Genomic DNA, 16,154 nt, shown 5'->3' on the forward strand with positions numbered 1-16,154 from the left:
GCCCCTGGAGTGCCAGCTTCGGTTTTGCACCCTTGACTCTAGAATGGGGCTTGAACCCACAACTCGCTGCCTGAGGCACAAGATTATTTCACTGTTTGTTCAACAGTCCAGAGTTTCACTTTGTAGTTATATTATTACTGCAGCACGCACTGCTTAGAAATAAAGACACATTTATGTCGGTATCGCATAATATATGTGTTTATATGTTTGCGTGTACACTGCTCTGTACAAAGATTGGAATGGGGATCTATCAGAGGATATCAAGTGGCCCATTTGGATCGAGGCCATTAGGTTCGAGCATAGCCCTGATTCAACTAAGTCCTTCTCTCCTCCCCATCTCCTTCCACATCCTCCTCCGCACTGGCTCTTCCGTATTCCGCATGTGGTATTCAGTAAGCCCTAGAAAAGCTTCCATGTTGATAGCTGTGTGATGGACATCCGTCTGTGGGTTTCATTAGCTCACCCACCCACACAGACCCACCACAGTGTCATGCCCTCTGTGCTCCTGCCCATCGTTGAGTCATGTGTCTTTGACTCATGGCCGAGTTTACCTCGTTCTGGCTTCAAAGGGCCATCTGGTCTAGAAGGCAGTGTTTAGACGATGCTGGTGTTTGCCAACACACACCCAGGCTGCCAAGTCTCCACTTCTAGTTCTTTACCCCGTTAACCCATCTCAAATTGGAACGAGACTCCTGGGCCAGGATGTGTTTCCCATTACGTGTTCCAGGCTATAATGATATTGAGGGATAAAGGCATAATTGTGAATCTCACGGACCGCAAGGAGAAAAATCACAGACATGTGGAACCGATCTAGGTTTACATTACAGCCTTAGAGAAACGGGAAATCTAATATTGTACAATAAAAAGCTCTTAAACAAAACATCCTTTGGTGAACCAAATACCCCAGTTTAACAGTCACTTCCAATAACAGAGCCTGGTGGAATATATGAACAGTGTTTTTACCCTAGAATGAGTGGGGGCAATTTTAACCCTGCTGACAAGTGGGAAGCAGCAGTTAAAATCCACCCACCACCCCCCCCCCCCACCCCCCACAACCCCCACCCACCCCAACCTGACCTAATCTCCAAGGTCACACACCTGTCTCCTGGGATCTGGTCTGCATCGACATTGAGCTGACCTACAGGCAGTCCATTTTTGCATTGTGCCTGCCAGTTCTTGGGGATGTCATCGAGAGCCGACTGTAGGCAAGTGTAGTGCACAGCCAGATCCCACAATCGACAACGGGTAGATCAGTTGGAGGGAACACAAGAGCAGTGAAGAGATCCTTAGGATGGTGGAGGAGGGAAGGTTGTTAGTGAATATCATCTAGAAAAGATAACAAGGTTGTATTGGCCATAGTACAAGGCATGAGAACATACTGAAGGAGGTGATTGAAGGAAGATTAGAGGGATGTAGATCAAGAAGGAGAAAGGGAATGATGATGTTAGACAACTTGAAATTCAAAATGGGAGAATCCTGTTAACAACTGCAAAAGAAAGTGAAGACTGCGAGGCATGGGGAAATGAGCGGAGGAGCTACCCTACTGCTACTATTAGCGTTTTGTGTCCAGACTGTCCTCTTTTCACCTTCGTTTATGCTTTCAATATGCTGCTGAGTGTAAGGCAGGTGTTCTCTCATGATGTCATTTCCTCTAGTGACATCATAAGGGGCTTACTCATCATATCACAAGGGGAATTTCACAATGTTACATGAAGGGGAGTTTCACATAGCATCGTAGAGGTTGACAGCACAGAAAGAGGCAGTTCAAGTCCATTGTGTCCAGGTCAGTTGAAAACAAGCAACCCAGCCTAATCCCACCTCCCAGGTCTTTGTAGCTTTGTACATTATGGCACTTCAGGTGCATATTTCAAGTATATTTTAAATGCACAGTGGGTTTCTGCCTATACCACCCTTCCAGGCAGTGAGTTCCAGACATCCACCACCCTCAATGGCCCTCAAATCTGTTTATCAATTACTTTGAATCTATCACCCCTTGTAATTGACCCCTCCAGTCAGGGAATTAGGTCCTTCCTATCCACCCTACCTAGGCCCCTCATTCTTTCATACAGCTCAGTTAAATCTCCCCTCAACCTTCCCTATACCAAAGCAAACAAACCAAAATAAAACATGAGATTTCTAACTAACTCAACCTGTGGTTCACCCAACATACCTGTACATCACCAGGCTCTCAGAATACCTGGGTACCTGCCTCAGCTCGGCTGCTTCTTGAACCCTCATAAATGTTTTTATCACCACTAGATTTGACAATTCCACTGGCTGGCCTAACATCTTCCAATTTTCATAAACTTAAGCTCATCCAAAACTCTGCTGTCCATGCCCTAACTCACGACAAGTTCCGTTCACCCAACACCCGGGGCTCACTGACCTGGATTGGCTCTCGGTTAAGCAACAACTCGATCCTGAAATTCTCATCTTTGCTTTCAAATCCTTCCATGGCCTCACCCCTCCCTATCTCTCTACCTCTAGGCCTCCAAACTCCAAGATCTCTGAGCTCTTCTAGCCTCTTGCACATCTCCAAGTTTAATTCCTCTAACCGAGGTGGTTGTACAATTAGCTGACTTGGTCCTAAGCTTTGAAGTTCCCTCCTTAAGTATCTTTGCCTCGCTACCTTGCTTTCCTCCATTAAGACACACTGACCTCTTTGACCAACCTTTTGATAAGCTGTCCTAGTATCTCCTTATGTGACTCAGCGTGTAATTTTGACTGAGAACACTCCTGTGATGTCCCTTTGTACATTTTACAATCAGGGTCAAGCTGCCTGGCAGTTAACTGTCAGTCACCATTAGTGGTCCATTCTCCATGGCAACACCGCTTGCCAACCAATCAGCACTCTCTTCACATACAGCATAAGTTGTTTTCCCCTTATATTGGTATTCTTGCGAGTGCCCTGATGAGTGCAAGACGAAAACCTTAGACATGTCTCTTTTTTCAGCAATACTCAAGTTCTGTACTACCGAATGACATTTTACAATATTAAAGGCGCTATATAAATGCAGGTTGCTGTTGATGTAAGTGCACAGCTATTTGTATTTGGGATATTTCAGTACAATCATTTTCTTCTCTCACCTCCCCAACCCACTATCACCCTGGTGGCAATATCTGTGCTAATGGTACTTGACCATCTACACAGAAGATGAAGCAGAAAGGCTGTAGAGAGCCACACCATCTCCCAAAAAGCTGTTGTGGCAGGATTTCAAATGAAAATGTTAAAGATCGATAGATCTTTGCTAGGCAAGGCTGTTAAGGTTATGGAGCCAAGGTGGATAGATGGAGTTAAGATACAGATCAGCCATGATCTAAATGAATGGTGGAACAGGCTCGAGAGGCTGAATGGCCTCCTCTGTTCCACTGTTCTTCAATCAAGCAGTAAAAATTGACGGAATCGCTAAATTATTAATATTATTAAATGCCAAATATTTTTGCAGTCCAAATTCACATATGAATGCGGATATAAATTTGTTTTTCTATATATATATATGAAAGGATCTGAATAGTGCCTGCTGTCGCTGGTAATGGGAACACAGGAATTAACCCATGGTGCTAAACGTTGGGTTTTCTGCCCTCCAGAACAAAAGTTTTGACACTGACACCTTTAATCTTTCTCCATCAATTGTGAAGACCAGGATCTTATACTATGAGCCATTGTTGCTACTCAAGAAGCTGGAGTCTTGCCAAAAGGACCCCCTTTTAATGAGGAGAGTCTCTTAAGCAATTGCATTTTCAAAATCAATTATAATTATATTTTTTAATTCTTTCAGGGGATGTGGGCATCGGTGACTCAGCCATCATTTATTGCCCATCCCTAATTGCTCTAGAGAAGGTGGTGGTGAGCTGCCTTCTTGAACCACTGCAGTCCATGTGGTGTAGGTACACCCACAGTGCTGTTAGGGAGGGAGTTCCAGGATATTGACCCAGCGACAGTGAAGGAACGGTGATATATTTCCAAGTCAGGATGGTAAGTGATTTGGAGGGGAACTTGCAGTTGGTGATGTTCCCATGCGTCTGCTGCCCTTGTCCTTCTAGATGGTAGTGGTCATGGGTTTGGGAGGTGTCGTCAAAGTAGCCTTGCTGAATTCCTACAATTCATCTTGTAGATGGTATACACTGCTGTAACTGTGCATCGGTGGTGGAGGGAGTGAATGTTTGTGGATCGGGTGCCAATCAAGCGGGCTGCTTTGTCCTGGATGGTGTTGAACTCCTTGAGCTTGTTGGAGCTGCACTCATCCAGGCAAGAGGAGAGTATTCCATCACACTCCCGACTTGTGCCTGGTGGATGGAGGTTAGGACATGAGTTACCCTCCACAGGATTCCCAGCCTCTGACCTGCTCTTGTAGCCACAGTATTTATATGGCTAGTCCAGTTCAGTTTCTGGTCAATGGTCACCCCCAGCATGTTGATAGTGCAAGATTCAACAATGGTAATGCAATTGAATGTCAAGGGGAGATGGTTAGATTCTCTTTTGTTGGAGATGGTCATTGCCTGGCACTTCTGTGATGTGAATTTTATATGCCATCTATCTGCCCAAGCATGAATATGTCCAAGTCTTGCTGCCTATAGACACTAACTGCTTCAGTATCTGAAACGCGAACGTACTGAACATTGTGCAATCGTCCCTGAGTGTTCCCGCTGCTGACATTATGATGGAGGGAAGGTCATTCAGTAGCCCACATCCTGACTCTCCAAAGCCTGTCCACCATCAACAAGGCATAGGTTGGGACTGTGATAGAATATTCTCCACTTGCCTGCATGATTGCAACTCCAACAACACTCAAGAAACTAGGGTCTGTGACACTACCCTGAGGAACTCCTGCAGTGATGTCACCTTCCTTTATGCTAGGTATAACTCCAACTAGTGGAGAGTTTTCCCTGATATTCATTGACTCTAGTTTTTCTAGGGCTCCTTGATGCCATGCTTGGTCAAATGAATCATTAATTATCATTAACTTGTAACTTCTTTTTATTTCTAAACATTGATTTTTGGCTGAGTGGTGTTTGATGATGTGAAGAGACTCAATTTATATTCGGAGAGATTTACTCATGGGGTGTTCCTTTTCACCTCTCAATGTGTATCTGTGGGAATGTGTGTAACTGTGGGTGAGTACGGACTTGGGTTAATTCAGCTTCCAAATAGTGTTGCTTCTAATCTTGATCCCAGCCTGATCCCCTAGTGATTCCAACTCAATCATTACGATATTATTAAAATGTCATTAAGATCTGGAAATCACTAGGTGAAAGGGTGGTGGAAGCTGATTTGTTAATGACATTCAAAAAAGAATTGGATAAATGCTCAAAGGAGGGAAATTTTCAGGACTATGAGGAAAGAGCAAGGTGAAGTGATTAATTGGATAACTCTTTCAAAGAGACAATAATGGCACAATGGGCCAAATGGCCTCCTTCGATGCTGTATTATTTCATGGATCAATGTTCCCCTGCCCCTATTCTCTCCCCACCTGTCCTGAAGGGCACAGATCCTCCAAAGCTTCAGCCAAGTAACCACCTATTTTGAACAGACCTGGGCTCCAGGCTATTCAACTTTGGAAATCCTCATGGTTTTGCCCTAATCCAATGCCCAGGCTTCTGCTCTGAGTGGATTTTGGTCAGCGGCAGGAACCCTGACTGATTTTCTCCTTACAACATTACGGGTGTGATAGTCAATTGTTGTGGCCTCAACATCTGCTCCTCTGCAGAGATGGATCAACAAAGCACAGACCAGGAACCCAACCTGAGACCTTTTGGCTAATATTATTTCATGCAGGACCAGGCAGCAATTTCTATTTCAAGAAAGATAGTGCACTCAAGACAAAAGTAGGGTGCAGAAGTATTAATCTTTAAAAAATGAGCTGATAGAGGTCTTATGAAAGGGTTTGAGAGAGTAGAAATAGAGGAGATGGCTCCACTAATGGGCGAATTCAAAATTGGGGCTCATAAATATTAAATAGTTTAATAAACTAATAAATCCATGAGGGAAATCAGGAGAAACTTCCAGAGAGTGGTGAGAATGTGGAACTCATGACTATGAGGAGTAGTTGACATGAATAGCATGGACACGTTAAAGGGGAAGCAAGATAAACACATGAGGGAGAAAGGTATAGAAGGATATGTTGATGGGGTGAGATGAAGAGGGGGTAGGAGGTGGGTTCATTGAAACATAAACACCAGATAGGCACATTAGGTTGAATGGCCTGTTTTTGTACAGTAAAATACTTTGTGCTACCTTAATTCGTTGCGGCCAATTGCGAGCCTTAATGTGGGCCTGCTCCTTTAAGGATGGGAAGCATCATTCTGAAGCAATCATATTTGGTTTGTCACTTTAAGGGGTAAATCCTTCACGCAGCATCTTTTGATATTATTCCTGGCTGCTTCAACTCTTTCCTCCACTCCCCAACTGCAAATAGTGTTACTTCCTCTCCAGCTACTTTGCGGTATTTTTAATGAGTATTTTTAATGTTTTCTCACATGGAGGAATGCAAAAGTGAAACAAAAAATTGGCTAAAATAACTACACCGATTTCAGTTAAGAAGCAATGCTTTTACATGGAGAGAGGAGGGGAGTAATTAAAATGAAGCTTTATATTCTAAAGTGTACCTGTGAGCTGGGGAAGATTAACACCATTTTTGCTGTGGTTATTAACAATATTCCTTTTGGAGAAAAAAAAATACTGGCCAATGAGGTTTAATATTTTTGGCCAACTTTGCACAGTCTTTCCTCTTGTGGTTGTGTAGTGTGATTTTTGAACTGGAAAAACACACTCTAGATGGGAGCAGGTTGTCCAGATAAGGTCCACATTGTTACAGATGCTGACCAACCTGCCATGCAAGCCCAGCAATTTTTCTGTTTGAGCTGGTCGGGCTAACCACTCAGGTCTACCGAGAAACCAAGAGTTTTTTTTCCAACCTCTAGAACTGTTTATGCCAAACTCCAGTCCCCACTCAGCAAATGGCACCACACACAATGAACACACTAAATGGTGCTGTTTGTCACTGTACATCAGGCTGCGCCAGAGATCACTGGATCTGTGTCTAAAGATTTTCCGACAGGTACATTCTATTTGTGTTGGGTTTTCCAGCCAACCCTTCTGCGGACGAACAGGAGATACCCAGCTCCATGGATGCCCCTTTCGCTTGGGACTGGGTGTTGGTTTGGGATAGGAAGTAGAGAGGAAATGTAAAGGGGGAGCGAGACACAGGAAGTTACATTTATATAGTGCCCTCAGACATAAACATCTCAGAGTGCTTTCCAAAGAGGAGGGGGGAATGGGACATGGACTGGGGGAAAGGGAACATTGTGACCTAGTGGTAACACTCTCCTCCGGGTTGGAAGGCTGTGAGTTCAGGCCACACGCCAGAGGCTTGATCACAAGATCTAGGCTGGCCCACCCAGTGCAGTAGAGAGGAAGTGTTGCAGTCAGAGATGCCGTCTTTTGGAGGCAGTGTTAAACCAAGGCTCTGCATGCCCTCACCAGCTCATGTAAAAGATCCTATGGCAGCATTTCAAAGAATTGCAGGATGTTCTCCCACTGTTTTGAACAATTATTATCCCTCCACCAACATCACAAAAGCAGATTACCTGGTCATTGTCACATTGCTGTTCATGTGACCTAGCTGTGTGCAAAATTGGCTGCCTGTAGTAACTTAAGCTATAGCCTCTCCTGCTATCTATCAGGGGTCACATGATGTTCTTGGAGGCTAGGCGCGGGTTGGAGCTTCCTGACGAGAGTCCTGATCGAGCGTGTAGCACCTGAAAAGCTCCCTGTAATAAAGTTTAGCTGTTTCTTGTTGAAACCTGTCCGCTCCTCCAAGTCATTACACTGCCCCATTTCTTACAATGGAAATCGCACTTCACGAAGTATTTCATTGGCTGCGAAATGCTTTGGGACATTCTGAGATTGTGAAAGCTGCTACATAAATTCAAGTCTTTTTTTCTTTTAAACAGAGCTGAATGGGCATGTTTTGTAAGAGGTTTTTGAGGGATTTTGGAGAGAAGATCAAATCCAATGTTGAGACCAAAAGATCAGCCTTTGGTGGCAAATCAGGGAGCAGGGAGCTATTAAGAAAAGCAAGCTGGGAGGACTGTGTCTTATATCTAGAGAAGATCACTCAGATATTGTTCTGTGCAACTGTGGAAAGAGGGGCTTTGAACTAAATCTACTTGGGGATAGTGGAGATTGATGACAGGTGATACCTGGGTGGAGCTGGGGGGGGAGGGGGAGGGTAGATGAGAGAGAAAAGTGTACATGGGCCTTTCTTTGGTGCCAGTGGTTCACATCCCACCTCCGTCCTCCAAGGCTTATTATGTGTGACACTTGCATATTGTTAACTTAACACCAGATAACCCTCTGAAGGCAGCAACTACACTACAAGCTCTCTCCTGTGTAGCTTTCCTTATTCTCTGATGGAAGATTCTAGAGGGTCTGGAAATAAAAGCAGCTACTTATTACCATACCAATATGAATGTTTATTTGGACCTCTTCTTCTCTGGACTACTTTTACCCACTTTCCTAATTCACTTGTTTCTTTCTGGCAATAAAATAATGTAAATAAAGTGAAAAAAATTAGACCTTCCAAAAAGCCCGTGAAAGAGTTTCTCTTCCTTATACCCCAACCCCACCCTGCACAAATATGCTTTTGACTCAGGATGATGCCTCCAAATATGATCTCTCGAACCTGAAAATCCCAAACCTGGAATTTGCCCAATGCTGACAGGTCTAGTTAGGAATGATCCACGTGGAGTTACAGCAAAAACAATACCAGCAACTTGCACTTATATGGCACCTTTAAGGTAGTTGACTCCAAACTGCATAGGGGGATATTAGGGCAAGTGACCAAAGGGATAAGTTTTAAAGGGCGAATTAAAAGAGGAGAGAGAGGTGGAGAGAATTAGGGGGAATTCCAGCGCTCAGGGTTGAGGCAGCTGAAGGCACGGCCGCCAATGGCGGTGTGATTAAAACATCAGCTTCTCTTTTCTCCTTCCAAAGCTGAGAGAATGTGCTTTGTGCATCGAATTCCACTAGGGGCCATAAATGTCAAAAAGGTCACTCATAAATCCAGTAGGGAACTCAGGAGAAACATCTTTACCCAGAGGTTAATGTGTGGAACCTGCTCCCACATGAAGCAGTCGAGATAAATAGTATTGATGCATTTAAGCAGAAGCTAATTAAGTCTATGACGGAGAAAGGAGTAGAACGATATGTTGTTAGGGTGAGGTGACGAGGGGTAGGAGGAGGCTCGTGTGGAGCATAAACGTTGATACAGACCAGTTGATGGCCTGTTCCTGTGCTGTTAATTTGATGTAATTCTATTCATTTCCAATATTTTCTGTTTTTATTTCAGAATTTCAGCATTCAAGGTTCTTTTTACCTCAAGCACATCTCATTTGTTCATATTCTTCTATGTTACATGCGTTCGGAAAAATTGCAACAATGGCTAATTTACAGTAACATTTATAAACTGATAGCAAGTTCCTCTTCATACACGTTAAAGAGTTCACATATCTGATTTCATTCCAACATGCAGTGATTATATCCACGGCTGTTGCTGAAAGTTATAGTGAATTTCCCCTCCCTCCCCTAGAAAATTCTGTACAGTATTAGGTTCATCCTTACAGGGCAGACTGGCATATTGAGCCTTCTGATAGGTTCATATCCATTGATGTCAATGTGATGAATGCCACTACTAAGTGTAAAGTGTACCATTGTGCACACGTATGACACAGGGTTGAGTAGTGATGCCTTCCCCTGGCCTGCCCCCACCCTCACCCTCCCTCCCCATGCTGATACCTTGGCACCAGCAGAGAGTTGGAAGAGTACCAAGGCTGTAGCAACAGATAATGGGAACAATTTTGTGTTCTTTTGGCTGGCATAGGAAAGGAAATGATGGCCGAACCCTTCAAGATGGGACAACCAAACGATTTCCAATCAACCTACTGGGTTGGGAGTCACCAAGGTTTTCCTTTGTTATCTCTGCATTTCTTTAGTCTGCTTCAGCCTTCCTGACCTTTCGGCAGACTGAAACATCTGGAGAAGGGGCTGAAGGTTTGGGATCAAATTTATCACAAGTGGGATCTTGCTGCACGTCAGCATCAGTTACCAATGTCGCGTCACAGATGCTGATGCCCAACATGACAGTAGGAGTGGAATATGGAAATGAAGGAATGGGAAAACATATTCAGCTTTTCAAGCCTGTTTCATCATTCAATTGCTGATCCTTATCTCAATTCCATTTACCGTATCTTTATTCCGTATCCCTTTTGGTTCTCTACCCTAACAAAAATCTACTGATAACGGTTGTGAAATTCTTAATTCAGCCCCGGTATCTACAGCTTTTTGAGGGAGAGAGTTTAAGATTTCTGTGTGAAGGTGCTCCCTGATCTTACTCCTAGCGTAGCACTAAAGTCAACATTCTGCTCTCCTGTTCTGGACTCTCCCACCATAAGAAATAAATTCTTTGTATCTGCCCTATCAAATCCCTTAACCATTTTAAGTAGCTCAATTGGATCATCCATCAGCCTTCTAAATACCACAGCATATCAACAAAGATGATACGCGCCCTCTTAATTTGACCCCTTAAGCCCCGGTATCACTCTGGTGAATCTCTACTGCACCCCTTCCAAGGCTGAGGTGTACAAAACTGAACACAGTACTCCAACTGGGGTCTGACCAAGTCTCTGTACAACTGAAGTATCACTTTCTCACTTTTCTATTCTAATCCCCTTGGGAAAAAGTCAACATTCCATCAGAGTTGTTAAATTATTTTTGTACTTCTGTGCTAGCTTATAGTGAGTGGTGCACACTGATGCCCAAACCCCTTTGCTCACCCACAGTTCCTAGTTTCTCACCATTAAGGAAGTGTTCCTCAGATCCTCACTGTTCTGCCTCATGCGTCTCACACTAATCAGTGCTTGGATTGAGCCTAATTATAACACTGGGGAAGGGGAAAAGAGGGATATACTTCACATTCTGACAGCTGACTCATTGCTAATGTTTAAAATTTCTAAACACCTTCCTTAACCCTGTGAGAACTAGGAACATCTTAACAACAAATGCAAAAATAGAAGCAAATTAAAGCATTATCTCTTGTTACCCAGAATATTATCGCCATACATTAGTGTGTACCTTTGTACAGTCCTCTAGCTTTACATAGTTCTTCATTATTGACGTCCAGGAAAGTCATTTTGCAGATGTTTTATGAAGAAATATTGGTTTTAAAAGCCAATGAAGTCTTTCATTACTGAGATTTAACCCTTACCCTCATAAAAGGAGTGATTAAGGTTTGCAAATTTACAATTACTAGAAGGGAGAGAGTTCAATTTTAGAGTCCAGTTTGTGCAGCTAATCTGTTCCCAGTTAAAGGGACAGCATTATTGTAAAATGTTTGAGGAGGGCTTGAAGCAGAGAATTGATTGGATAATTGCATTAATCACCATGACAGCGAGTGTAGTGGAAATTTCCAAAGTAGTTGAGCCAAACCAAATCTTTCTTATTAAGGCTGTAACACCCCCTTTTGGATTGCCTACTTGATGATGTCAATAGGTGCAGGATTACAATGTGAGACATGGCTCTGAAATTGAAAGGGACAGATACATAGCTATAACCAAGGGCAAAGCTGTCTCCAACAGGAAATGTACTGGGATGTATTTCTATTTGTTTTGAGTGGGGAGTTTAGGCACAGGTGGGCAGGGCCAAGGCTTAGGAACCTCCAACTCTATACAAGCAGACTGTTAGTTTGCCTCCATGGAGGCCAGTGTCTAGTTGGTTAACCAACGACTGACAAGTGTGATTTGAACCCATTAGATACCAGGAGCCCGTTATGAGTGGCAAAGCGAGCAATTGAAATAGCAATAAGATGTGCGAGGGCACTGCTGCGATTCTGTTGGCCAAGGTGTGGACACATCCCACTGAGTGGTATTTCCCAGTGCTCCTCATCTCCCCATCCCTAAAATTTTAAAGTTTTTTTCAGCTTTTAAGAGACATTAGCCATGATTTTATGGCCCCACAGTGGCGTGTCTCCCCACCCCAGTGGATGCAGCGAGCCATTTAAATCTCCATTCAGCTCAGCAGGACTGTAATATCCCAGCGGGTGGGAGGGGCCATAAAATCCTGGCCATTATAGATTTTCTCCCTGTTTATTTTTTTGAATCACAATGTGCACACAGCTTTGCCGAACCCAGAGCTGGCCTATTATCAGGCCTCTGGTGTTGTCACTTATGGGCTCTGATAGTTAATGAATGGTTTTTGAGTGAGTTAAACGATATAGCATTCTGCAGGGTTGGAGAGGTGGATGTGTGGTCTGCCTGCCTCTGCCTCTGAGTGTTTACCCCTCCCCATTTTTAATCATAGGAGAACATTTTTTTTTTGCTTCTAACAGGACTAAGATTAGAAATCCATTTATTTGGAGTTCAAACCTCTGGACCATGCTGGTTTAAATAAGACTGCTTGTTTCCAGGTTTGAAAGCTGTGTGATTTATAATTTCACTTTAACAGGGGAGCAGCTGTTTAATGCATTGCTATTGACAAGGAGTTGGCGGCAGTTCTGATAGAACCAGCTATTGAGCAGGGCTCGACTGCTACCTGCTCAGCTTGCTCCCTCACAAAACAGAAGGTTAGAATATCAGGCAACAACCCATTGTGATCACAGATTGGAGAGTGCAAGTAGTATGTGAATGGTTTAGGGGTTAATTTTTCCAAACATATCGCTGCTCGCATCAAGCCTTGCACCCATTCACAGCATGGATTTGTGGAACTGACCCCTTAGGGTTACTGCTGATTGCCCTGATAACCTGCAGAAGATTCTCTGCAACATCACATGCCCTCTCACCCCCTGATGGGTCAAGAGAGAATGGTGCCATCAGGTTGGCCATCAACATAACAGAAGATGGTCTCAATTTTTCTCTAAGTATTTGTTCAGTGGTACAGAGGACACCGTGATAACATTCTGGATAATGCCTGTTCGCCTTGATCAGGGGATGATATTTAATGGGATTGCTCTGAAATTAACGAACCAGCAGCTGCAACATCAGCCGCTGAGTGTAGAACAAGGATTACAGTTTGCCCCAAGTTAGTAAAGAGAATCTTTCTGGAGCCAAGCCTCAGTTTAATCTCCCTCCCTTAAATCCCCTCCCCCACCAACCCACGCCCTTCCTCCTAGGATTACTCGTCCCCCAGCACCATCTCTGTCTCAGTTAAGCGGGCAGTGATGGGTGAGCGGATTGTGGTGGTCGTGTGAACTACCAGTAGCATGGACTGTTTACATCATCAGTTGGATTCTTGGCACCAAATCACTGCAGTGAAAGGACATGTCATCCAGAGGAAAACGCTTTGGAACCAATTTGGTTGCTTGAGTTAATTTGGAGCCAATGCTGATGCTTGCTTGGCTTCAGCAACAATTTAGTTTCTGCACCATTGAATATTCATGTTTAGTTATTATCAAAGTTCTGTGGTGTCTTGACAGCAATTGGCACCACCAGAAAACCAACTGTACCTTCAATACTCAATATGGCACAAGTCCCATATTTGTACCTATTACTGATTGCCCAATAATTCAGTCCAATGCTACCTGCACCCACAGGACTCCACTACCATATCCTCATACTGTTTGTAGACCACATTATTAGCAGAGTCTATGTACAAAATACTAATGGGGCTTAGTTTTGTGGGTACACAGCAACTAGGTGGAGTCGATTCTGGGTCCATGGAATTCATCAATGTCTGGATAATGGCATGGTTTGTGGGTTCTAAGTGAGACCGAAGGGGAAAGTCACAAACCCCCTCACAGTGATAAGCTTCATAGTCCAATGGAGCAATGATCCAGTCATCCCAGCCCATCTCCTTAAAGTTCACATGGAGAGGTCTTCTAGTGCACCTTGGCTTGGCCTTCTTGCCTTTTGCCTGGCGGGATGAGTGAGGGGCTCTTCTCTTCCTCCTCTGATTGAACAGGAATTCATAAACAGTCTTATCATCCTGTCCAGATCTGGCTTTGACTTCATTGAAGAACAGGTCCCGTTTTTTGGTCCTACCAGACACCAGCAGAAGAGCTTTCTCTTTGTTTTGGCGACCTGCTCTACTAAAACCCAAGCTTCTTAAATCCACTGTCCTTCCTCTGTCCGAGGCCTCCAGTTCCAAGCAAAGCTGAGTCAACTGCTGCTCCTTTCTGGACATTTTGAAGAGCTTCCAAATGTTGAAGACTTCCCATTTGGGCGCATCCAAAATGTCAACAGAGCGAGAGTCGAGTATGATTGGTTTCTGTTTATCTGTGGGGCACTTGGATATTCTGAGATTGTACATGCTTCCCGGAACTCGTGCCCTCCTCAGGTCTATGGGCTGTGCCCGCAGGATCCGCAGCTCTGCTCCTAATAACCCTTCCTTCTCCATAGCACTGATGTTGAAAATATACTTCTGTTTCCTCACATAAGTGTGATGATCATCTGAGAAAAGAGAAAATGAATCAGACACTAAGAAGGAATTAATAACCAAGTTAATGAAAAGTATCATAAAGATTAACGGATGCAAAAAATATGTAGTGCAGAGGCTATATTACTGGGCTTTTAATCTAGACATATTAATGGTGAACTCAAATTCCACCAGGACATCTTGAGAAGTTGAATCCTTCAGTTCAAAAGCATCTGAAAATAAAAAAAACTATTAACATTCATAGAGGATAAGAGCAGGGAGGTTATGCTGACCTTATATAAGACACTGGTTAGACCTCAGCTGGGGTATTGTGTACAGTTCTGGGTGCCACACTATAGGAAGGATGTGAACACATTGGAGAGAGTGCAGAAGAGGTTTACAGGAATGATTCCAGGGATGAGAAACTTCAGTTATGAAGATAGATTGGAGACTTTGGGACAATTCTCCTTGGAGAGGGGAAGGCTAAAAGGAGATATGATAAAGCTATTCAAAATCATGAGGGGACTAGATAGCGTAGATAGGGAGAAACTGTTCCCGCTTGTAAAAGGACCAAGAATGAGATGAGCTTGAAAGTGATTTGCAAAAGGAGCAAATGTGATGCGAGAAAAAACGTTTTCACTCAGCGAATGGTTCAAGTCTGCAATGCACTACCTGGAAGTGTGGTGGAGGCACGTTCAATTGAGGAATTCAAGATTGTTTGACTAGAAACAATGTGCAAGAGTTACAGGGAAAAGGCAGGGCAATGGCACTAGGTCATAAAGCTCATTTGGAGAGCCGGTGCAGACACAATGGGCTGAATAGCCTCCTTCTGCACTGTAACAATTCTGTGATTCTGCGATTCAAAAGGCAATTGGTTTTGTGGAACGGCAGAGTAGTGGGGCTAACTGGATAGCTTTGTCAAAGAGCTGGTGTCGACTCGAGGGGCTGAGCAGCATCCTTGTGTGCTGTATGATTCAATGATCCATCACAACACAACCACTTATGAAGCCAAAGGAAGGTACTTTAACTGTGCTCGTACCAAAATCCATTTCGTAAGGTAGAGCGGATATATATCCATTGATGGTGTCAGTCTTGGCTCTGTTGGAGGGCTGTCACCTCATAAGTTGGGGGGTTCAAGCCATACTCCTGAAACTTGATAATATAATCTACACTAGCACTTCAGTGCAGTACCTGATAGAGTGCTGCAGTGTCTTTTGGATGGATGTAAAAGTTTCTATGACACTATTTGGAGAGCAGGGAGATCTCTTTGGCCCCCTAGAGGATGATCTGACCATTGTCTCATTGCTGTTTGTGGGACTTTGGTGCATGAAAATTGGTTGCCGTGTCTTCCTAAATTACAACAGAGGCTACATTTCGAAAGTACTTAGTAGCCTGGAAAGTGCTCTGGGACGTGCTGAGCATGTGCCAGCTGCCATGTGAGTCCTTCCTTTCTGAACCTTTTAACATGTAAGAAATAAACATCTAAAAGGGGAAAAAAGTGACATACATAATGCACATGAAAGCTTTTTTGGGCCTGTTCCTATCTTTGACCACCAACACTGGCAGTGCCTTATCAATCAACTCATGAATAAAATATGCAAGAGAGCAAGAAAGCAAAGAGGAACAGCAATGAGGAGGAGCAGAGGAGGAAAGAGGCAGTGAAAAGTCTTGAATAATGATTCAAGCCACATACCCATAAATGTTAGAACACTGAATCTATGTATAGCCCTCCAAATCAATATCTGCAAAC

The 16,154-nt window shown here is 43.7% G+C and overlaps 1 protein-coding gene across 1 annotated transcript in view; it reads right to left on the reverse strand.

Annotated features, from left to right (window-relative positions):
- Positions 1–9,322: 9,322 nt before the first annotated feature.
- The window catches only part of gdf5 (growth differentiation factor 5), a 42,353-nt gene continuing 35,521 nt past the window's right edge, over positions 9,323–16,154 (reverse strand). The window contains exon 2 of the mRNA XM_041205008.1: positions 9,323–14,439. Coding sequence (XP_041060942.1) covers positions 13,568–14,439 — 872 coding nt within the window. The 3' untranslated portion in view covers positions 9,323–13,567. The remainder of the gene's footprint in view (positions 14,440–16,154) is intronic.

The sequence above is a fragment of the Carcharodon carcharias genome, chromosome 14, assembly GCF_017639515.1.
Source record: "Carcharodon carcharias isolate sCarCar2 chromosome 14, sCarCar2.pri, whole genome shotgun sequence".
Classification (NCBI taxonomy): Eukaryota; Metazoa; Chordata; class Chondrichthyes; order Lamniformes; family Lamnidae; genus Carcharodon; species Carcharodon carcharias.